Here is a 17,661-nt window from a genome sequence, read left to right on the forward strand (position 1 = left end):
AGTGATTGGAAGGGAGAGAGTTGGGTGGGGAAGGAAGTCTAATGTTGAGGACGTTCTGGTTCTTATTTTTCACGTGAAAAATATTAAAAAAGACTCATTATTGATCAGACAGAAAGTCCCAAATCAGATTCAAGAATTGTAGGTAAAATAACAATAAACAATTAAGGTAGGTTTTCAAATATTTGAGGAAGGATAGATTATTTAATTAATGCTGTTGGAACAAGGAAATGGTTAATTTCACTATATGAAATGAAAAATAATTCTGATTATCCAAACATTATCCATAGGGTTGTAAATGTGATGACAAATGAGAAAGCATTTGCAATGTGCACTGCTGAAAAAATATCTCCTTCCTTAATATGTAAATAAGATAAACCATTAAGAAAAAAGGGCAAAAGTACAAATAGCTAAGACACACCAGACGAAATACAAATAACCAACAAATATGACAAAATGTTCTACCTCATTAGTAATCAAAGAAATATGAAATTTTAAAGTGAGGCATTTTCAAGCATAAATATTAGTGAAGATTAAAACAAATAATTGCTAAGCACTCTCACATATTTTCCCAATAGGAATAAAAATTGGGACAACTTTGTTAAAGAGCAATTTATAGCATATAAATGCTTTTACTGTTTTGACCATGAAATTGGGCTTCCAGGGGTTTATTTACTTCTAGGAATATTAAGGAAATAGTAATCATGGATGTACATGAAGAAGTTTGTCATAGCAATCTTCTAATCATAAAAACTTTTATTGGGAGCAATCTAAAAATACCAAATCATAGAAGACTGATTATATAAAAGTGTCGTAATACACAACTAAAATGGACTACTTTTCTGCCATTAAAAAGACTGTATCATGGAAAATTATTTTAAAATATAGAAATGTGCTTATGACATTGTTAAACGAAAAAAAAAATCACAAAAAGACTGATGACATTTACTAAAAAAATCATATTTATGTATAGAAACAAGAGTCTAGAATAAAAGATCCCCAAATGCTAACGATATGGTTGGTATTTTTCTGTGTTTTGGCTTGTATTCTCTAGTTTTTAAAGCAAGGAATTTTTTTTTTTGGAATTCCCTGATGGTCCAATGATTAGGGCTTTGAGCTTGCACTGCAGGAGGCAAGGGTTTGATCCCTGGTTGGGGCTTCCCTGGTGGCTTAACTGGTAAAGAATCTGCCTGCTGTGTGTGAGACCTGGGTTCCATCCCTGGGTTGGTTTAAGATCCCCTGGAGAAGGGAACGGCTACCCACTCCAGTATTCTGGCCTGGAGAATTTCATGGACTGCATAGTCCATTGGGTGGCAAAGAGTTGGACACAACGGAGTGACTTTCACTTTCACTTTCTTGGGGAACTAAGAACCCACATGCCATGTGGGATGGCCAAAAATAAATAAATAAAACAAGGAATTTTGTAACTTTCTTAAAAAAATTATTTCAAAAGACGACCCTAATTATCTAAGTGTGTGTATGTGTTAGTTGCTCAGTCATGTCCGACTCTTTGTAATCCCATGAACTGTAGCCCACCAGGCTCATCTGTCCATTGATTTCTCCAGGCAAGAATACTGGAGTGGGTTGCCATTCTTTTCTCCGGGGGATCTTCCTGACGGAGGGATTGAACCCAGGTCTCCCGCATTGCACGCAGATATTTTACTGTCTGAGCCACACGGAAGCCCTAATTATCTAAGCTTGCAGCTTAAATGTTACTGCATCTGTGAAGCCTTCTCCAGCCCCTTTATGCAATAATTCATCCTTCTTTATCTTTGGATAAAAGAAAGCTCAGCCATCTTCCATCTAGAGACAGTGTTATCCCAAGAACTAAGCCTAATGAAAGTTGGTCTTGACCACTAGCCTGGGAGGAGTGGTGGAAACTCCATTCCACAGAGCCTGGATCCCGCCTGACCCCCAGGGTGGACCCTGAGTGCAGCAAGAACGGACTCACCTGGGAGTGAAGAAGCTGCATGCGGTCATTGGCATCCAGCAGCTCCTGCTCCGACAGCTTGCGGGTCCGCTCCGTCTGCTCCAAGGCCACCTTCATCTCCTCCAGCTCCTCCTGCAAGAGGCCGTTCCTGCGCTCCACCATGGCCAGCTGCTCCTTGAGATCCTCGTTGCTCCTCAGGGCATCATCCAGGTGCAGCTGGGAGTCCTTCATAGGGAAGCCAGGGGTGAGATGGGAACCCAGGGCAGGATGAGGTCCCGCCAGGTCCCCCGTGGGCCGCCCACTCACCTTGAGCTGGCCCTGGACTGAGCGCAGGTGTTTCTGGGTCTCAGCCATCTGGCGGTTGGAGTGGCCCAGCTGAATCTCCATCTCGTTGAGGTCTCCCTCCATCTTCTTCTTCAGCCTCAGAGCATCATTCCTGCTCCGGATCTCAGCATCCAGTATGCTCTGCATGGCCTCCGCCGCCCGCTGACTGCTTCTTTTCAGCTGCTCGATTTCTTCATCCTTCTCAGTGAGCCTGCGGTCGAGTTCGGATTTCACCTGGTTCAGCTCTAGCTGGACACGCAAGATCTTGCTCTCTTCATGCTCCAAGGAACCCTGATAAAAGCAAAGGAGAGACTGGGAGTGCTGGGGCAGCCACCTTCTGGAACGAGGTTTTTCATCCCCATCCTGATAAAATGGATGCCATTACGCTCGTTTTACAAATGACTAGAACAATGCTCAAAGAGGTCAAACGGTTCGCTCCCAAGTTGTGACTAGTGCTAAAACTAGAGCTGAAACTTTGTTATAAACAAACAGCCTTATGTCTTGAGGACAGAGCATCTCTTTGAATTAGTAAAAATTTGATTATTGTGTCTTTGTTAAAAAAAAATAGTGACCATAAATCAGGAACCTACCTCATCTCTAAAAAGACAGAGAAAGAGAAATTGCTCTCCTGTTACCCTGAGTCGTGGAAATTTCCTTAGAAACATCTCAACCATCTGTCCTGCACTGGCCACTGTGGATGATTAAATCAGGACATTGCACTCTTTGGGCCACATGGAATTCCCAGTGGCCAAATATGACTGTGCATAGCTCTTTGCTGAAGCTAAGGCATTTGGAGCTGGCTTTCAGGATGTTTGGTGATGGAGTTCTTCCTTTCTGAGATGTTGAGGACATAAAGACAGGTTTATTTATTCAATAGGGAAAATATTATATGATGGACTGGAGGACTTGGAGGAGATGAAGCAGCAGGACACAGCTGCCCTTCCCACCCCCACCGTGGGGTGCAGGCAGCTGAATGTTCTTTCCAGCAAAGCTCCAGTGCCGGAAGGGTGCCCAGGGAGATGGTCTAGTTCCCCTTCCGTGGTGCTCTGTGCTTCTCCATCACATCCCAGGCACTTACCTCCACCTCTTCTAGGGCAGCCTGGAGGTCTGACTTTTCTTGCTCCACCTGCTTCTTGGTCTTCTCCACTTCCTGAAGATTCTTGTTTGTTTCCGCAATCTGCATGGTTAAGTCGGAAATCTCTTCTGCAAAGGACAGGCTTGATTTAGGCTACTTCCACAGGTTCTGTTTGATCGCACAGGATCAAATTTTGGCAGGGAACTGAGGGACTGGCAATTCATTCATGACATTGATACAGGAAAGAACAAATACAGTGTAGCCTTTCGGGGGAGGTGTCGGTAAGACACAGGTGTGTGGCCTCACCTGGAGGGGCAGAGGGAGGAACAGCCGAACACTGTGACCCTGCATCTTCACACAGTCTACAAAATGGTCACGGAGAGGACCAGGGAGGAAATCATGGAGAGTGTACATAGAATCACAGTCTTGGAAATAGAAGGGGCTCTCGAGGGCATTGGGTCTGGTCTAATTTTGTAGATCAGGAGTCTGAGACCCTAAGGGATTTAGTGTCAGACCCGAGGACACAAAGCCACGTAGAGACAGAATTCATGGAAGATCTGTTCTCTAGCAGCGTAGGAGCTTGGCAGCCCAGGAGCCCTCTGCTCTTGAGAACATAGAGGCTTGGCTGCCACTATGCCTTCCATTGGTGGAGTTTGGGTCCTGGGGTCACGGAGTAGATGTGAGGATTTTGTGGGGCAGTGAGAAGGAGGCAGCCGTGGCTAAGTCGGGGAGAGGTGCCTGGAAGAGAAGGGGGGACTGTCGCACTCCTGTGAGTGGGGGGAGAGAGCTGGGGGCTGTCTTACCCCTGCGAGGGGCAGTGCTCACCTTGCAGATTTTTATTCTCCCGTCTCAGTGTCTCTAACTGATCCACCACCTCCTCGTAGGCGTTGCGCATCTTGAAGACTTCAGTACTATGAGATCTGGACTCTTTCTGAGCTGCTTCCAACTCAGCTTGATTCTCATCTAGTTTTTGTTTCCACTCTGAGATGACCTAGGAGGTGACAGAGGGACCCATCAAGAGCCGAGAAGGCCAGGAACTGAGTCATGTTAACAGTGAGTCATGTCAGCGATGCCAAAGTGGGACCCTCCCATCTTTAGAGACCAAAGAAACAAGGGATTCCCCAAACTCAGGGGTTCCAAACTCTGATATCTCTACAGACATCTGCTGTATTCTGAAAGATATGCTGGTCTCAAAGTAATCTGAATTAACTTTGATGGAAAATAAAATTCCTTTCAGAGGGACCATCACAAAATCAAGAGACAGTGCAAAGCCCCAAGTTCTCCACTCCGGACTTGATGCTCTCTGCACCTCCCGCTACCCCGAAGGTGTGTGCATTCACACATCTCTTGCATCGAGTGTTGGGGAAGGACCTTATCGAAGTTCCTCTGCTTCTTGTCCAGGCAGGCACAGGCGGTGTTGGCCCGCTCCAAATCCAGCATCAGATCATCCACCTCTCCCTGGAGCCTCTGCTTGGTTTTCTCCAAGGATGCACACTTGGAGCTCGCAGCCTCTGTGTTTTCCTCTGCTTCCTGGAGCCTCTGGGCCAGTTTTTTCCTAAGAGGATCAGACCTACTGTTGCTGGGAAAGGTGGACTCTTTCAGAAGTAACTGTCAGATAAGGAGGGAATGGAGCCATCTATAAAGGACTGGAATTTGATAAGACCAAGGGCTAGAGTTTGATGATTGGATAGGAGCTAAGTATCACCTGAAGAACCCCAAAATGTTTGGTGGCAAAGCAGTCACCTAGGAGGTGCCAAGGGGACCAGGTGGAATGAATGGACAGGCCCCAGGGGGAAGGGCATGGAGACCTGGTCTGTGTGCTTAGGAAAACTTGAAGGCCTAGGGAGGAAGACAGGGCCTGTCACCTGTCTCTCCCTTGTGTCTTAAGGTCGTCTGTCCTAGCGTAACCTGGGAGCCCCTACTTGGCCTCCTCCAGCTCCTCCGTGCGCTGGATGGCGTCTGTCTCGTACTTGGTCCTCCACTGGGCCACCTCGCTGTTGGCCTTGGACAGCGCCCTCTGCAGCTCGGCCTTGCCCTCCTGCTCCTCCTCGTACTGCTCGCGCAGCAGGTCGCAGTCGTGGCGGGCGGACTGCAGGGCGTGGGCCAGGGCGCTCTTGGCCTGCGGAATCGCCGTGGTGGCAAATTGCAAAACCGTTTGGTCATTTTCCAGGGTAAGTAATTTTGTTTCAATCAGTGTTTCCCAACTTGAACCATTCGCTTGCTGCCTTCACAAACTTCGCTGAAGCAGCATAGCTCCTGTTTTACTTCGCTTTTTAAAAAGTAGACTATTATATTTAAGTGGAAAACCATTAACACTTGCGGTAAACAGAAGGTAATCGAATAAATGCAATGGAGGTAAGACAGTGTTACCACCTTCTAGCTGAGTAATTTGCGGCTGTGACCCTGTCTCCTAGTCCTACGCTCTTGTGTTTTGGTAAGGAGGATGCACCAGTGTGAGAGAGATGGTATCCAAACTGAGGGGCTTCCCTCCTAGTTCAGGGGTAAAGAACCCGCCTGCCAATGCAGGAGACTTGGGTTTGGTCCCTGAGTCGGGAAGATCCCCTGGAAGAGGAAATGGCAACCCCCTCCAGTATTCTTGCCCGGGAAATCCCATGGACTACTAACCAGCCTGGCGGGCTCACATGGGGTCACAGAGTAGTCAGACATGACTCAGTGACTAAACAACAACATCCGAATTGAGACCTTTTTCTTATTTAATCAGAATAATTGGAGGAGAATCAGAAAGGGGTTGATCTTCTCACTACTTAATGCAGTCTTTCGGAATACTGTGACCATGAAAACCCCAAAAGTGTATTCTGGTGTCATCAATGGGCTGTGTCCCCACCCGGGAATTCTGACATGAGCTGTGCAGTTTCCACGGCCCTGCCACCACTTCCCAAGCAGAAGGGGGACATGTTGGAGGCCTCCATCACTCACTTCTACCTGGTCGGGAGGAAACTGGTGCTCTCATCATAATGGTCACAGCACACTTTCTGGTTGGCCCAGTGCAGTAACTCATATATTTGCATACTTTTAAAGGCACAAATTGGAGAAGGAAATGGCAACCACTCCAGTATTCTTGCCAGGAGAACCCCATGGACAGTGGAGCCCGATGGATTACAGTCCATGGGGTCTCAGAGAGTAGGACACGACTTAGCAGCTGAACAACAACAACAAAGACACAAATAAACAACAAACTTTTCCCAGGAAGGAAAGCTTAGCTCCTTCTGCATCCTGGCCAAAGGACAGCCCTGCTCCTGGAAGGGGCCTTCTCAGGCTCTGATTCTCTCCACTCCCTCTGTCCCACAAGTCCCCCAGGAACCCCAACCATATACTAGAAAGAAGGGAGACAAATACAGCACTTTTCTTGTTTTTTAGGAGAGGCAGATGGAGTTTGCTGGAATTCCAGAAAAGTGCCCTGTAAGTTTTAGCTGGCACATGACAACCCCAGAACTATATATATGCAGTGTTGGGCACTCTTGGTTTTGTGTTTTAGTTCTCAAACACACATCGACAACATTTACTAAGCGCCCACTGTGTGCACTGTTCTGCTGTGTGCTGTAACTACTGTTAACTACTACAGTGGGGAAAAATCATTCTTGCCCTCTAGGAGTTGACAGATTAGTTGGGGGATGTGAATTATAAATATCTTGATATTGACGTCAAGAACATGATGATGGTGTTTGCATTTATGCAAATGTCTCAAGAGCGCCCCCAAACCAACCAGCCTTTTGGAGGAGGGGGTTCTTAAATGTTGGTGTTGTAGCTGGTGATACATAAAGAGTGATGGAGGAGAGAGAGGAGGGCATTTCAAGGGGGTGGAATGATTGCTGGGCAGAGTGGGAAGATGCACAGAGGCAGAGATGGCCCAGCTAGTACAGTGGTGGGGGAGGGGAGTTTATCAGCCCCTCCACTGGGGAACAGAGGGGCTCCGAGGATGGAGCACCCTGGTAGAATTTTCTAGCTCTGAAGAAGGAGATCCAATGCCAAGGTTCTGGAACCTCCAAGAACATTTCCTGTCCTACTGCAAGGAAGAGAGGAGCAGCATCAGACTTCATGACACAGCACTGCCCTCAACCAGCTCCATGGCTTCTCAGGTCCTACCTGACTCTACCTTTCTAGACGGAGGCATCCATCCTTACCTTGGTTTCTTCCTCCAGCTGCCTCTTGAGATCCTCCAGCTGCTGGGTGAGGACCTGCTTGCCTTTGGTTAGCTGTGAGATCAGAGCGGCCTTCTCTTCCACTTGGTGGCTTAGCTCCCCTGGCAAACAGATGTGGGCCCACGTCAGGGTTTGGACCACCCTCTTCTGTGGTGCGGTGGGACCCTGGGGCCCTGCCCATCCTCACCATTTTGGGTCTGCAGGCTTGCCTTCTGCATATTCAGGTCATGGATTAACTGTGTCTGTTGGTCATCCTTGGCCTTGATCTCATTAAACTGGTCTTCCACAGTCCGGCACATCCTTTCCACAGTACTCTTGAAAAAAAAAAAAAAAGCCAACATGAATGGGAAAAATGGATCCTGGGTTCCCAGTATCAAATCATTTGATAGTTTAGCTTCAAAGTGGGGTTGCCACTTTGAAGAATCTGCCTTGCAGTGGAGGGGACTCGGGTTTGATCCCTGGTCCAGGAACTAAGCTCTTACATGCTGTGGAGGAATTAAACCCTTGTGCTGCAACTAGAGAGTCTGAGCATCACAACAAAAGACTTTGTGTGTCACAGCTAAGACTTGACACAGCCAAATAAATAATAAGCAAATAAAAAAATGGACTTCCCAGGTGGCACTCGTAGTAAAGAACCCACCTACAGGAGACGTAAGAGACCTGGGTTCGATGCCTGGGTTGGGAAGATCCCCTGGAGGAGGACATGGCAACCCACTCCAGTATTATTGCCTGGAGAATCCCATGGACAGAGGAGCCTGGCAGACTATAGTCCATAGGGTCACAAGAGTCAGATGCAACTTAAGTGACTTAGCAGGCATGGACACACAAATAAATAAATAAGAAAATGGGAGATGGATTGGAAGCATTTGGGACAGACTGGATGAATGATGAGATCTTGAGTTGTAGCAGATCTTTGGATCAGGGCTCTGGTGACCTGAATGAATTTGGGGAGCCAGGAGCAGATGGAAGTGGAGAGAGTGTTACCGTTCAGAACATGCAGTGAGTTGCAGGCATGGAACTGTACCTGCTCACCCAGCAGGTGGATGCTGCCTCGCCTTTGCAGAGAGCAAAAGCATCAGATACCTTTGACTTGGAGACAGTCTCGATGTTACTGGCCATGTCATCGATCTCCATCTTCAGCTCACTCTTCTCCTTCTCCAGCTTCTGCTTGACCCTCTGCAGGTTGTCGATCTGCTCCCCCAGCTCGGCCACACTGTCCGCGTGCTTCTTCCTCAGTGTGGTCGTCGTGGCCTCGTGCTGCAGAGTGGCCTCCTCCAGGTCCCGGCGCAGTTTCTGGAACTCAGCCTCCCGCTTCTTGTTCATCTCGATCTGGACTGAAGTGGCCCCGCTGGCTTCTTCCAGCCGCTCGCTGATCTCCTCCAGTTCCCGGGAGAGGTCCGCGCGCTGCTTCTCAATCTTGCCTCTGAGTGTGTGTTCTGCTTCCACCTCCTCCTCCAGTTCTTCAGTGCGGGCCTGGAAGGGTCACTGGGTCAGGAAGGTCATGGGGGGTTGGGCAACAGCCCTACTTTGGGGAGGACATGGTGGGGAGGATAGTCAAGAATACATTATAATATTAAATCCTTGGAAGAAAACTTGGCCACAATCTAAGTGCCCATCAATAGGGGAATGGTCAGATCAGCCCATGGTCCAGGAGACCACAAAGTAGTAAGATGTCCACTCATGTCTACCATGGACAGCTACATGAAGAGAGCAACTCGTGTAATGTTAGTCTCTATATAATATTTTAAGTGTATATATTTTTTGTATGTATATATATATTTGGCCATGCTGCATGGCTTGGATAATCTTAGTTCCCTGACCAGGCATCAAACATGGGCCCATAGCAGTAGAAGCACTGACTTCTAACCACTGGACTGCTAGGGAAGTCCCCATATACATACATATTATGTAGAGGTTTATATATATACATATTTATTTAATATTCTTGTTCCTTTTAGGAAGATCCCCTGGAGGAGGGCATGGCAATCCATTGCAGATCCATTCCAGTATTCTTCCTGGAGAATCCCATGGATATAGGAACCTGGCAGGCTACAGTCTATGCAGTTGCAAAGAGTCGACATGACGGAAGTGACTTAGCATGCATGCACGCATCTCCTATATATTTTTCTTTGTGTCTGTGTACATAGATCCATGTGTACAAAAGATCCAGAGGATGCAGTGGATTTCCGAGAAGGTGGAAGGACCCTGGACTTAGGAGCGGTGCTTAGAGCACCCTTATCAATAATATTTAGTCTATGGATAATTTTAATTATCTTCAAGAAAATCTATTTATATGCAACTTAAACAATTTGAATATTAACTTCAAAAAAATGGAAGGAGATTCTCTCCAGCTCCAACAGGACTAAGACAAAAAAGCAGCAAAAGAAACCTGGGGATGAGACTTCCTTGGGGGTCCAATGGTTAAGAATGTGCCTTGCAATGCAGAGGATTCAGGTTCAATCCCTGGTCCGGGAACTAAGGGGAACTAAGCCCACATGATGCAACACAAGATGTAATTTGCTGCACCTAATACCCAGTGCGGCCAAATATATAAATACTTTAAAAAGAGAAACCTAGGGGAAAGAGCAAGGAGGGGTCCCTGATACAGGGATTTCCAGTCGGTGGGGAAGGTGTCCACACGTTACCTGCAGTTCTTTAATCTTCTTTTGTAACTGCAGACTGTGAACTTGTTCGTCTTCAATTTTGGTCTGTAACTGACTGATTTCAAAATCCTTCCTGCAAACAGATACGTATATATATTTAAAATACCCGAATGATGAGCCCTTCACAGGCAGAAGTTAGCTTTCGGGCTCAAACACAGAGGTGAACATGAAAGAGCTACTTCTGCAGCTTCTCCTCCATTTGCTGCTTGTCGTTTTCCAGGTCCATGATCGACTCCTGGCACAGCTTCAGGTCTCCTTCCAGCTTCCTCTTTGCTCGCTCCAGGTCAGCCCGCAGTTTCTTCTCCTGCTCTAAGCAGCCCTCCAGCTGGGAAGACATGGTGGGGGAGGGTTGAGATATGCTGGGAGCTGAGCTTGCCTCTTAGCCAAAGGCAGTGTCCCTGGGATCCTGCAGCTGTGAGCTCTCACCTCTGCCCTGGGAGGGAGCATGGCCCCTGCCTCCTCCCTCTTCTGTCCTCTGGCAAATGCTGGGTCCCCCCCGAGGCCTCCCAGTGCCTCTTTCAGCTGATGCCCATTTGGCCTACCCATGCACCATGATGGAAACATGGTGCTGGGGGATGCACACTCTTACCCAGACAGAACAAACGGGGCACCTGTGGGAGGGCACTGCCCCAGCTGTGCCTGGGACAGTCTAGATTATATACTGTCAATCTTCTCCCCTACCTGCACCAGGCAGCTGTGGGGAGATTTAGGCAAAGAATGTGTGTGTGTGGGGGGGGAGTGGTGAGGGAAAGGAGCTGTTGGGGAGGACACCTGCTCTGGCTTCAGGACAATTGTAGCAATCTGGAAACATTCTAGCCATGATTGGCAGTGAAACCTTAAAGCTTCAAACCTGGCTCTTATATCAAGAACAAAAGTGTAACGTGATGTGGGGGTAGGGAGGGGGTTGATGGTAATTTTTCAGACCACCAATGGAACTCATTTTTAACAAAGTTAGAACAGGATTGAAGCTGTTGGAACCCAAGGACCTACAAGTGGATGCTAGTAATGATGATGATAGTGATGCTGCTGCTGATGGTGATGATGCTGGTGATGATGCTGGTGATGATGGTGGTACTGATGGGGATAGTAGTGGTGATGATGATGGTGATGATGGTGGTGATGGTGGTGATGGTGATGGTGGTGATGCTGATGGTGATGCTGATAGTGATGGTGATGGGATAATAGTGCTGATGACGATGGTGATGACGATGGTGATGATGGTGGTGATGGTGATGGTGGTGATGGTGGTACTGATGACGATGGTGATGATGGTAGCGATGATGATGATGATGGTAATGGTGGTAGTGATGATGCTGGTGATGCTGAGGGTGATGATGGTGGTGATGGTGATGATGGTGGTGATGATGCTGATGGTGGTGATGACAGTGATGCTGATGGTGATGGGATAACATTGGTGATGATGATGGTGATGACGATGGTGATGATGGTGGTGACAGTGATGATTGTGGCGATGGTGGCGATGATGATGGTGATGGTGGTAGTGATGATGCTGGTGATGCTGAGGGTGATGATGGTGGTGATGGTGCTGGTGGTGATGACAGTGATGCTGATGGTGATGGGATAATAGTGCTGATGACGACGGTGATGACGATGGTGGTGATGGTGATGGTGGTGATGGTGGTACTGATGGTGGTGATGACAGTGATGCTGATGGTGATGGGATAATAGTGTTGATGACGATGGTGATGACGATGGTGATGATGGTGGTGACAGTGATGATTGTGGTGATGGTGGCGATGATGATGGTGATGGTGGTAGTGATGATGCTGGTGATGCTGAGGGTGATGATGGTGGTGATGGTGCTGGTGCCGGTGATGCTGAGGGTGATGATGCTGGTGCTGGTGATGCTGAGGGTGAGGATGATAGTGATGACGATGGTGGCGGTGATATTAGCAGCTGACATTTTACTGAACACGCTCTGTGTGCTAAGCTTTCCATGAAAACTCTTGGAGGTAAAGCTAATTGAATCCCCATTTCACAAGGTGGGAACTGAGGCATCACAAGTTTAAGTGGCTCGCTCAGCATTCCACATTTATTTGGAAGGGGCTGAGATCTGAACTCAGAGATTCTGACCCCAGAATCAGAACCCTCAGCCCCTGCATCCCGTGTAGACCTCATCTTGTCTTTGTTTCTGCGAGTTGTCAATGTTAGGGCATAGTAATGAAATCTCCTCACATCATCTGTTTGCTGCTCCAGCTTGGCGTTTATTTTGATCAGACCATTGACTTTGTCTTCTTCAACCTGAAGATCATCCAGTGTTTGCTGGTGGGCTTCCTGCAGAGATTTCTTCTCTCTGGTCAGTTTGGAAATGTTTTCTTCAAGTGCTGTCATTTCTTCTGAAAGATTCTTTACCTAAGGGAGTATATCACCAGTTGAAACCAGTTCAAGCAATTAAACCAGAAGCTTCCAGCAAAGGCTATTGATTTTTTTTCTTTGACTTTCTCTTTTTTGGTTACTGCTTCTTTGCCTCTCCAGCAGGTGCCCTTGTGTTGGCTGCATCATCCTGAAATTGGCAGCCTCTGGTGTTTTTCAGTCCTCACCGGCCTATCACAGGGCCCTTTAGGATAATTTTTTTTTTTTTTAAAAGAGGACATCATATGGTACACAGAAGGACATTATCCATGCAAACATGCTGCCTCCAAAAAACAACACATCAACCTATACTCATCAGATTATATCCATGGGAATTTGTTTATTAGCTGGCCAGGGCTTAGAATGAGGCAGGAAGGGGAAGAGGAATAGGCAGGAGGTGCTACGCAAGAAAATCCAGAATGGGGAGTCCCCTGTGTCAGGAAGCAGGGCCAGGGCACCAACCACGGAGCTTTAAAGCATTAAACTGAGCTTTTCCCACGTGCAGCGCTCTTCCAGACCAGACGTTGTTAATTCCTGACCTGTGGGCCAAATCCGGCCACATAATAGTGTACAACTTTTAAATAAGTTGTAAACATTGGGGGGAAAAATGAGATTTCACCTAAAATCTGGATGTCTGATTCCTCAAGGAAAACCAGAAGCTCTGGCCATGCAGCGTTCACATCCCCACCTGGCAACAATTGGCTGGCACTGGGTCCTGGCTGCCACCTGGGGGCAGGGCCAGTGCTCTCCAGGTTGCCACAGTCCCTACCCCTCCCTGTCACCTCCCTACTGACACCCAGTTGTCCATTCGACACTGCCTTGAGCCATCTCTACCTCCCTGGCAACAAAGATGATGTGAATCATGGACTGTATTTTCCATGTATTTTTGTGAAGTGTTATTTTGTGTGCGTGTAATTTTAGTCTACATAAACAGTTTCATGCCATATGTTTCATTTTCTTCCTTTGTCCCCACACTCAGCACGAGGTTTTTACATCCATCTCGTCCCAATGGCTGTGTGTACACCCTGCTGTGTCTCCTCCACATCTCACCTCTCCATCCACCCAGGTGGACCCTGATCCTGCCTCCAGCATCCATCCCCCCACCACAAGAAATGCTGCCATGAGCCTCCTCATACATGTCCCCTTATGGACCTGGCAGAAGAACTCCTTGGTCTGTATACCCAGAAGCAGAATCACTGGGTTGAAGGATGCATGGATTCTTAACTCAGCTAAGACTTTCCAGATGGCTTTCCCGTAGGCTGCATTAGTCTACATTTTACCAGTAATACATGAGGGTCCCTGAACCTCTAACCTCCCTGCCAGTCCTTGGTGTGGTCCAGTTTTCTGCCTCCTTCACCACCTGCCTCCCCGATCATCTGCCTGGCTCTATGGGCACATTCCTTGGCTTCCCTGTGCCAAGTGCTTCTCCTGAAGGATCTCTTGCTTTGTGGAGGAAGGGTTGGGGCTAGAAGCTTGTGGTGTGACCAGGCAGGTAGCAGGAGCGAGGGAAGAGCCCACAGGTTTAAGAACAGGGTGGAGGTGGATTCATTCCCCTCCCACTTCCGGGCAATTCCTTCCCTACCTGTCTCCTCCTGGGAGGAGGGGTGGGGATGCCCACCTTGTTCTCCGTGGCATGCTTCTCTTTCTCCACTTTGGTCAGGGTCAGCTCCAGGTCGTCAATGTCTCTTTTGAGGGAGGAGCATTTGTCTTCCAGGTTCCTCTTCTTGGCAACCAGTTCAGAATTCATCTCCTCCTCCTCTTCCAGCCTCTCGTTCAGCTCCTTCACCTTGGCCTCCAGCTGAATCTTGCTTTTGATGAGTCCCTCACACCGCTCCTCAGCATCCATCAGGTTTTCTGTTTCCTTAAAAAAAAAAAACCAAACAGATCATTGTTTTTTCTAATTTATTTTTTGAAGGATAGTTGATTTACAGTGTTGTGTTAGTCTCTGCTGTGCAGCCAAGTGATTCATTTACACACAGATTCACGTTCTTTTTCATATTCTTTTCCATTATAGTTTATCACAGGATGTTAAATACAGTTCCTTGGGCTATACAGCAGGATCGTGTTATTTACAGACTGTTGTCTTTTAATCAGCCTTTTGACCAACCCCAGAGGGAAGGGCTTTACCCTCCAAAAGCCCATTATCTGGACCCAAGTCAAGGAATGGATCATCGCCACAAACACACATACACACACACATATGTGCACATGTGTGCACACATGCATGCACATACTCACGTATGTCATCCAAATACTTTTTTTTTTAGCCACTAATGGTGTCATCTACTTAATAGGAATTCTCAAGCAAAGGCGCACGTAGCATTCATGAAGCCTCTGCAAATTTGTCACATTTGGACGCCCGGCCATCTCCCTCTTCCTCCTACACGAGTTGAAGATCAACGCATCCACTCTGTGCTTTCACACGGTAACTAATATTCCCCAAACTTGACCACCTTTTGAAACTCTCCACAGCTAGTGCTTCTTACAACTCCTGAGGTCTGCTTCCTTAAGCCACAGAACAGAAAACCCCAAATAGACAGAAACAAGTGATTAAATATGTACATTCCCCAGAAGGCTCTGCAATGAGTCTCTTGGAGTGGCCACGATTAGCTGATTATGTTATGTTAAATGTAAACACATTATATCCTCTCTTACTTACTTCTCAGTGTTGTGAGAACTGGACACGCATTTCAAGGTAATGGATGAAAAGAGTCCGGGAAGAATAGCCTTCTGTGTTTACTGAACATGTCCTGTGTTACATGCATGAACTCATCTGAGCCTCCCAGCTACCCTAAGAGGTGAGGGGCTATTGCTGTGCCCATTTCACAGTTGAGAAAACTAAGGCACAAAAAAGATAAGTCACCTGGCTGAGGTCCCACAGCTGCCAAGTGGAGGATCTGGGATGTAAACCCAGATATCTGGTTCCAAAACTTGTTCTTGTGCTCACCGTGCTTGGGAAGGTGAAAGGGGAGGAGGAGGTGCTGTGCACTTAAGCAAAAGGTAAATGTATTGGGAGTTTATTAAAAAGAGCAAACACTAAATGTCTTGGCTCTCTGAAATGAGACCATTATGCTGCCAGAGTGTTATGTACTAGATATACAGCTTCATTTTCCCTATATCTTTGAAAATATGCATATCTTTAATTTTTAAAAATGTTTTTATCTTTAAATTTTTTGGCTGAACCACTCAGCCTACAAGATCTTAGTTCTCTGACCAGGAATTGAACCTAGGCCATGGCAGTGAAAACCTGGAATCCTAACCACTAGGCCACCAGGAAACTCCCAGTGATTTAGTTACATGATTTTTAAAAAGACTTGGTATATCACTGACAGATTTTTTATTAGGACAGGCACATCGCCCTCATCCCACAGCAAAATACATCTGACTCTGCTGTAGAAGACAGGGAGAAATAAAGTGAGCACAAATTCACTTTGCAGATGTATTCTGCAGTGTATTGAGTCCACAAGCCCGGGCTGGCCTTTTACTAGCAGGGCAGTGATGTAATACCCCACAAGCCCACTGGGTGGCACCACTATCGCTTGAATAAACTGATGGATCCTCCTGGCCTCAGGGAGATACTTACAGTCTGGACCTGCAACTGGAGGTCATTCTTTTCCTGCAGCAGGGACACCATTTTCTCCTCCAGCTCCTTTCGGCGAGCCTCAGATCTGGCCAGTTCTTCCTTGGCTCTCTCAAAGTCTTCCTTCATGGTGGCTATCTCCTTCTCGGCCTCCGCGCTCTTCAGCAGGGGCTTGATCTTGAAGAACAGGTTCATCCAGGGCCAGTGCTTGACGTTCATAAAAGATCGGATGTTGTACTGGATGCAGAAGATGGAGTCCCTGTGTATTGTTAGGACTGGGGTTAATGGACCACAGCAAGGTGCAGTCTCCACCCCCCTGCCCCCGTGGGGCCCAAGACCTTCACCCTTATGGGTCAGGTGGGAAGAGGTGCAGCTTGGCTGCACCCATCCCATGAGCTCCAGAGTCTGTTCTGGAAACGAAGAGGAGAGGAAACAGCATGTGCAAATTTAGGAGGTGAGAGAGGTGCCATCCACCTGGCTTCCACCTCCACCACCCTACTGAAAATGCTCACCCTAAGGTTGTCAGTCTGAGCAAACTCCGGGAGGTAGTGAAGGACAGGGAATACAGGGAATCAGGGAGAAGGGGTCGCAGGGAATCCCGGCACAGGACTGGCCCACAGTGGTGCTGTTCCTCCTGTTGAATTACTGAAGGACGAAGGCCCTCCAAGCTTCATTCAATCCTTTCTGTCCTGTTTCCTAATTCAGGTCCTGTCATCTTCTATTTGGACTTCTGCTACAGCCTGGCCTTCCCTCTCTTGTGCCTTCAGGCCTGCTCTTCTTGTGGCTGCCAGTGACCTCTCTGAGTATGTGTGCATTTTGTTTTATGGCCACGCCGCGTGGCAAGCGGGATCTTACTTCCTGGAACAGGGATCAAACCTGTGCCTCCTGCAGTGGAAGCGTGGAGTCTTAACCACTGGCTTGCCAGGAAAGTCTCCCAGGTGACCTGTCTGAGCTATTGAAACAAATCCGATCCTCTCACTCATCTTCATGGCTCCCCATCAAGTGGAAGATTTAACCTGGGCTCTTCAAGGTGGCAGGTGGGGACCTCCACTGCCAGCCTCTCCTCGCTTCAGTCAAGCGAGGAGAGGCTGCTTTTGCTCCCCCCAACCCACAGGCCACCCTTCCTCCAGCCATGAAAAACCTCCTTTGGAAAGCTCTTTGTTTTTTGCTGCCCTTTCATGCCAACCCCAGCCCCCAATCCGTCCACAAAACTAGCCGAGCAGGTGTCTGCTTCCCACTCCTCTGTGGGCTCCTGGAGGCCAGGGATCATTTCTGCTTCCCCAGTGTCAAGCAGAGGCCCCAGAACAGAACCGTGGCTCAGTAAATGTGGGACAAATTAGTGAACATCTTAAGATTAAAGCACGAAGCGATGGTCAGCTCCCGGGAGGAGGGCAGGGAGGCGAGAGCTTGCATCACCTTCTCTCCATCATCTTCTTGAACTCTACCCGCATCAGGTAGCCCCGGCATAAAGCCTGCGTGCGTGTCATCAGGGTCACCAGCTTCTCGTCCCTCATCTCCTCCAAGAGGCCCAGGAGCCCAGCTTTGAAGAATACCTGTGT

At 47.8% G+C, this 17,661-nt stretch overlaps 1 protein-coding gene across 1 annotated transcript in view; it reads right to left on the minus strand.

The window, feature by feature from the left end:
- LOC133232089 (myosin-13) overlaps nucleotides 1–17,661 on the minus strand; it is a 47,702-nt gene that overhangs the window by 4,514 nt on the left and 25,527 nt on the right. Inside the window, exons 19-32 of the mRNA XM_061391076.1 lie at nucleotides 17,519–17,655; nucleotides 16,106–16,361; nucleotides 14,141–14,383; nucleotides 12,346–12,522; nucleotides 10,329–10,474; nucleotides 10,132–10,222; nucleotides 8,570–8,959; nucleotides 7,674–7,800; nucleotides 7,469–7,587; nucleotides 5,249–5,445; nucleotides 4,698–4,881; nucleotides 4,152–4,317; nucleotides 3,330–3,454; nucleotides 1,949–2,542 (exon numbers count right to left, since the gene is read on the minus strand). Coding sequence (XP_061247060.1) covers nucleotides 1,949–2,542; nucleotides 3,330–3,454; nucleotides 4,152–4,317; nucleotides 4,698–4,881; nucleotides 5,249–5,445; nucleotides 7,469–7,587; nucleotides 7,674–7,800; nucleotides 8,570–8,959; nucleotides 10,132–10,222; nucleotides 10,329–10,474; nucleotides 12,346–12,522; nucleotides 14,141–14,383; nucleotides 16,106–16,361; nucleotides 17,519–17,655 — 2,952 coding nt within the window. The remainder of the gene's footprint in view (nucleotides 1–1,948; nucleotides 2,543–3,329; nucleotides 3,455–4,151; nucleotides 4,318–4,697; nucleotides 4,882–5,248; nucleotides 5,446–7,468; nucleotides 7,588–7,673; nucleotides 7,801–8,569; nucleotides 8,960–10,131; nucleotides 10,223–10,328; nucleotides 10,475–12,345; nucleotides 12,523–14,140; nucleotides 14,384–16,105; nucleotides 16,362–17,518; nucleotides 17,656–17,661) is intronic.

This window comes from Bos javanicus, chromosome 19 (genome assembly GCF_032452875.1).
Source record: "Bos javanicus breed banteng chromosome 19, ARS-OSU_banteng_1.0, whole genome shotgun sequence".
In the NCBI taxonomy this organism is placed as follows: domain Eukaryota; kingdom Metazoa; phylum Chordata; class Mammalia; order Artiodactyla; family Bovidae; genus Bos; species Bos javanicus.